Consider the following 6,000-nt stretch of genomic DNA (forward strand, 5'->3'; position numbering starts at 1 on the left):
AAAGTGTGGCTCACTGCTTGTTTTTATAAAGTTTTATTGGAACATGGGCTCATTTGTTTACATATTATCTAGGACTACTTTTGCACTACCCTAGCAGAATTGAACAGTTGTGACAGAGCCCTTATAGCCCACAAAGTCTAACATCTTTACTCTCTGGTCCTTTACAGAAAAAGTTTGCCAATCTCTGATCTTTAGCATTGTTACATTTTACCTTGCCTTGTGCTTTAAAAAATAGTAGTTCCTAAAGGAATTTTTTTTTCTTTTAAATCAAAAGTAAAGACTTTTAATTAGGGCTTATTAGGACTACAATGAAAAAATAGTGAGGTCTGGGGGGCGGGGGGGGGGGCGGCGGCGAGGGAGCGGCTTTCACTTACACTGTTTAAATAGAAGTACTTTCATAGAAAAGAGCCAGATGTTGTTAGTTGCCTGCTTCAGAGTCCTGACCTTAACCAACATGGCTGCTTCACTCCCTTTAGAATGTAGCTTGCATCTCTAAGGCTTGCGCTCGCCCAAGACATGAGCTGGCCAGCTGCCTGACTACAGGGAGATGCTATGTCAGATGTGCTTGATGGCTGTGAATGTGGGTCTCTGATGTTTATCACAGTAATCCATCAGCATGTATAATTACTAGATGACTCCTTTCTAATCCTGTTTTGTTCTTCTGAATGAATATTAAATGCCTGTCTTTTGTATTAAGATGGGTCTAACTTAATCAGCTATCAATAGTTTTGTCAACATATAAGGCAGGATATTCTACTCTACAATACTTAGAGCACTTTTCTCTTATTTAAGGAGCATTTGGTTTGGGACACTAGGCTTTAAAAATGTCTAAATTAGAGGTATTAATTTGGGGTTAATGTTTAGAAGTTCTTCAACGTGCTTATTGATGATATTGAAAATCTGGGTCAATTTCTGGATATGAGCAATCAGTGATTTTCATTACTAAGGTAGAAGATGGTAAAAATAATGTAAGTAGATTTTGAAGTATGAAATATGTCAACACATTGAAGTTTAGCGTATAGATTTATCATTTAATTGATTCTCAAGTTTCTCAAGTTAGTGTTTCATTGACTTTTCAGACCATATTTGAAGATGTTAGTGGTTTTGGTGCCTGGCATCGAAGATGGTGTGTTCTTTCAGGAAATTGTATCTCTTATTGGACTTATCCAGATGATGAGAAACGGAAGGTAATATTAATAGTCCTGGTTAGTGGTGAAAGCTCTGACTTTCAAGTAGTTTTTCATACAGAAGTTCCCTCTGGTCTCCACACCCACCCAGATTCCCCTTTGAGTACGTTTACTAAGCCATTAAAAATGTTCTTGTTGTGAGACCTGTTTTTGTGTGTGTTAGTATTTATGTAAAAGTTTTATGTCTTTTCCATTACCTGTGATTTGACCACTCTTAAAATACCTTAAGGTACATATTTGTCTTTTCTTTCAGAACGTTTCATACCATTTTGTAAATAACATTTTTAGTTAGAAATATATTAAATTCAATTTTGTTTTTATTAATAGTTGACTTACCTAAATCTGGGATAAAACAGTAATGGAAAATCACCACAGGAGTATAGTGATTTTAATTTTGTTTCTGAAATTTGGTAATAGGATTTTATGTGATAAATTGAGTCTCATTTTTAAAGAATTTAATGTTATTGCCAAAGTATTATTATTTATTATCCCCAAACTGGAAAATGGAAATAAATAATTACAAAGTAATGTGTGTTTCTAATTGTTGAAGCTGGTTGATGGGAGTTTATTATACTATGGCTTTAATTTTGCATCTGTGTGAAGTATTCCATAATAAAGAGTTTATTTTTTAAGTTGGCTAAAAGCTCCAGTTGACAGTTTTGGCTTCTACTTTTATGTCCAGAAAGAAACAATAACAGATGTATTTCTCTAAACCTATTATAATTAAATTTTAACTTTTAAATTAATGGCTTTTTAATTTTGAGTTTGTACCAACTTAAATACTGCTTAATGCTCATTGATGTAAATGATCTTATTTTCTATTAATTTGTTTTTAAAGAATCCCATAGGAAGGATAAATCTGGCCAATTGTACAAGCCATCAAATAGAACCAGCCAACAGAGAATTTTGTGCAAGACGCAACACTTTTGAATTAATTACTGTCCGACCACAGAGAGAAGATGACCGAGAGACTCTTGTTAGCCAATGCAGGGACACTCTCTGTGTCACCAAGTATGTATTAAGCTATAAATATAAATATTTCTGTCCAGTAAGCAATTGATTGCCCACTATGTCATTACCATTTTAAGAAATACCAGAGATGGTCCTAGTCTTTGAAGAGAGTACAGTCTTAATGAGGAAAGAAAATACACACACATCAGTAAGGGAACAGTCTAATAACCAAATTAATATAGTTAAGAAAAGCATGACACTCAATCTGTATCTTAGATAAAGTTTTCCATTGTACTCATAGTGTAGCCACAGCAGTTAGCTAATGTACTTTGGGTTAAGATTGAAGATTTTGTATACAATTGAGAAGGCAAGTATTTAAAGAGGCTTTACATGTCCCTTCCTTTCCATTCCAAAATGCTCTCAACGAACTCAAGTGACTTACAAAAACAATCTCATGCTACTCTGCAAATTTCTGGTTGGAGATTAATAGAATAAACTATCGGGAATGAGGGCCAGCAGAGTAAAGTAACTTGCCATGGTAATAGTTGGTAATAAGACACTGAGGATGTAAGCCTAGGTTTCCACAGAGCAGTGACAGAGACTAATGAGTAAACACACTTAGCACAGTCTCAAGTGCATGGAATGAGCTCAACAAATGGTCACTATTAGTAAATGTTGTGTTCTATCTGTTGACTAATAGATGATCAGCTCACTACTTATCCAATTTCTAGCACCAGTGGGGAGAAATTACAAAGATGCAGAATGAATACAGTATAAAAACCTTCGAACAACTGCTGTTCCTAAAAGAATGATCTGGTTTGTGAGTTAGGGAATTCTCCCCTCCCTCACCCTCACCTGCCTCATCAACTGGTTATTCAATTTGTGGCTAAATATGGGTGCAAAGAAGAGATTCCTGATAGGGACAGAGAGGTCAGGATAGACAAAGTCTTAGAATCTTTAAATGATTTATTGTGAATACCATGTTCTACTAACACAGTACTAACACAAAAATAATAGGAGACCGTACAAAATCGTATTACCTGTAGAGCCAGGTGAGGGTCCACAAGCTGGTGATTTCAGCTCTTGGGGATCCCATGTCTGAGGAATTTGGGAGGCTCCTTAAAGACCTGTGGTGCCTTAGCTCTTGATAGGAAGTGGCCCACACTCAGTGGGTATCCTGTACTACCAAATTGCCCAGGCCAGACCACCTGTACAAGATGGTTACCATCTTTCAGTGTGGAAACTCCATCATTAACCAAATGTGATCAGTGTGAATTTTGATTCAGTTAACCAGTCTATGGGGATAGTTTTCCTTTACTGCAATTGAAAAAGCACCTCACTTTGGGGCTTTTGATTAGTATCTGTTAAAAGATGGTAAAGAGTAACTCATTTTACTGGTTTGCTTAGGCTTTCTTCCACCCTTAGCAAGAGTATAGGGAGGAATGGAATGGAGGAAAAGATCCTGACCTTTTGTTTGTTTCCTGTAGGAACTGGTTGTCTGCAGATACCAAGGAAGAGAGGGATCTCTGGATGCAAAAACTCAATCAAGTTCTTGTTGATATTCGCCTCTGGCAACCTGATGCTTGCTACAAACCTATTGGGAAGCCTTAAGCTGTGGGAAGTTTCTAGGCCATTTAGAGTTTTTTTTGAGCTATATCATAAATGTACCTTAAAAGCATCAGATTTGCTGATTGCATTTTATGCTTTAATTACAAGAGGGTATGTGCCAATATTCACTACATATTATGCAGTATTTATATCTTTTGTACGTAAAATTTCAACTGATTTCTCTTCTGTCATAAATGATTGGAAGAAAATTCATTATAGTCAGTTTTGCTAAATCTTAATTTAAAAAAGCCTCATTTTCCTAGAAACCTAATTATTCAGTTATTCATGAAAAAATATTTTTTTAAACGTAAGGAATTGTCTTGGAGCTGTGGGTCTCAAAGTAGAAAGGTCTTCCGGGGGCTGGAGACAGAAACCTCCAACTTGCTCATCTTTTCTCTAGCCTTGGTACTTCTTTCTAAAGTTTGTGATCGTTTACTGATCGTTACATGTTAGTAGAGTACTGAGAAAACTTCCAAGGGACTTTACAGAAACATTTTTAGTAATGGAGGCAAGAACTTTTTAAATAGCAAATGTACATTCGTTTAAAGCTTGAGGCTGCCTTTAAACAGGAGATGTGGACATAGGGGATATTGTGGGAGATCTGGGTGTTAAATATTTTCTATAGAAGAGTTAATAATCACATGGTTTACATTTACTCAGTTTCTATAGATGCTGTGTGGTGCACATTTTCATAGAGTACAGGCTTTTAAAAATAATTATTTTTGCTATATAGCTAAGACTCCACTTGGCATATCAGTTCTTTCTGCTCCTGTAACAAGAATAAATGTAAATTGAAGAATCTTTGTATAAAGAAAGTAAACTTTACCAAGCTGCTATGGACTAATACTTTGCCTGCCAAAGTTCTTGTCTTTTTTTTTTCCCTGTCCAAGCAGGACAGTGTCTAGAAGCACATTGTGAAATCTTTTGAAAAACTATTAAGTCATGCATTACCTTTGAAAGCCCAATTCTTTATTTTATGATAAAGTATTGTAAAGCATGGTCACATCTTTTAAATATACTTTGAATTTCTTCTCTGAATTGTTAAAGTTATTGACGATCTCATTTATAAACACTAAATTCCGTCACCTCCTGTCATTTAATTTGTATTCATTCAATGTGTTTTTGTTATGTGTATTATAAAAATATATTTTATGATCTCTTACCCGAATAAATGCTTGCAGAGGACTTAAGGAATCAGTTGTTTACAAAATACTATGTAAATGTGCGGTATAGCTGTTGTGTCCCTAGTCTGTGGGACCTTTTTGGTGTGTGTGGGGAGGGGAGTTCACATTCATCTTTTTACCTCCAGCCCTGTGCTCCACTTATTATGTGTCCTTAGGGTCTTTGTTGAATGAGTAGGTGGATGAAGAATCCGTCTCTGGGGCATTTCAACAGAATATGGTACTTAGATGTGCATTCGAGGAGGTGCTTAGCAGAAGAGTACTTAGCAGAAACTGAGCGGATAAGTGACATCCCCAGCCAAAACAGGGAACAGTTTTGATGGGATTGGTGAGAGGACCCCTTTTATTTATTTATAGACTTGTACTTATTTTTGCTTTTTGATTGATTGATAACTCCAATATAGTCAACATACAGTGTTATATTAGTTTTTGTACAATATAGTGATTCAGTAGTTCTCTACATTACTCAGTGCTCATCATGACTCTTAATCCCTTTCACCTATGTCACCCATGCCCCACCCACCTCCCCTCTGATAACCAGGTTGTACTTCCCTTTGAAGAGGCATTACCTACCATGGCACAACATTCAAAAGGCAACAAAGAAGTGAAAAGCCTGCCTTCTCTCCTTTGTCACAACCACTTTTACCAGTTCTTGTGTGTCTCCCTAGACTGATTCCAGCCATAATATACAGGCATATTTATATTCCTTTAATCATTAAAAATATTCCATACATGCTGTTTGCTGTAAACTGAAGGGGAAAAAAAAAGCACAACAGTGTCCCTTTTCAGTCATTCCTGCCCATTTATGTAAAGTTTAGTTTTAGAAGAAATTTAAGATGATTGTGGACTATCAAGTTAGAAATACCAGGTAAAAAGGAAAACTACTCTGTCATCTGCCTGCAGGGGACTATGGAAACCATTAGAGTGGATAAGATCATCCAGGGAGTATGATATGGAAAGAAAAGCAAGAACAAAAGGAATGTGTTCTTTAGGGACAAAGAGAAAAGGGAGTGGCTCATGACAGCCTTCCATGAAAAAACATACAAGAGTGATGACTGGTGAGACCAAAGAAG

At 36.2% G+C, this 6,000-nt stretch overlaps 1 protein-coding gene across 1 annotated transcript in view; it reads left to right on the forward strand.

Annotated features, from left to right (window-relative positions):
- Positions 1-4,926, forward strand: part of ANLN (anillin actin binding protein) — a 47,335-nt gene extending 42,409 nt beyond the window's left edge. Inside the window, 3 exon segments of the mRNA XM_030308228.1 lie at positions 1,080-1,187; positions 2,026-2,198; positions 3,626-4,926. Coding sequence (XP_030164088.1) covers positions 1,080-1,187; positions 2,026-2,198; positions 3,626-3,749 — 405 coding nt within the window. The 3' untranslated portion in view covers positions 3,750-4,926.
- The last annotated feature ends 1,074 nt before the right edge of the window (positions 4,927-6,000 follow it).

The sequence above is a fragment of the Lynx canadensis genome, chromosome A2 (genome assembly GCF_007474595.2).
Source record: "Lynx canadensis isolate LIC74 chromosome A2, mLynCan4.pri.v2, whole genome shotgun sequence".
Taxonomy (NCBI): domain Eukaryota; kingdom Metazoa; phylum Chordata; class Mammalia; order Carnivora; family Felidae; genus Lynx; species Lynx canadensis.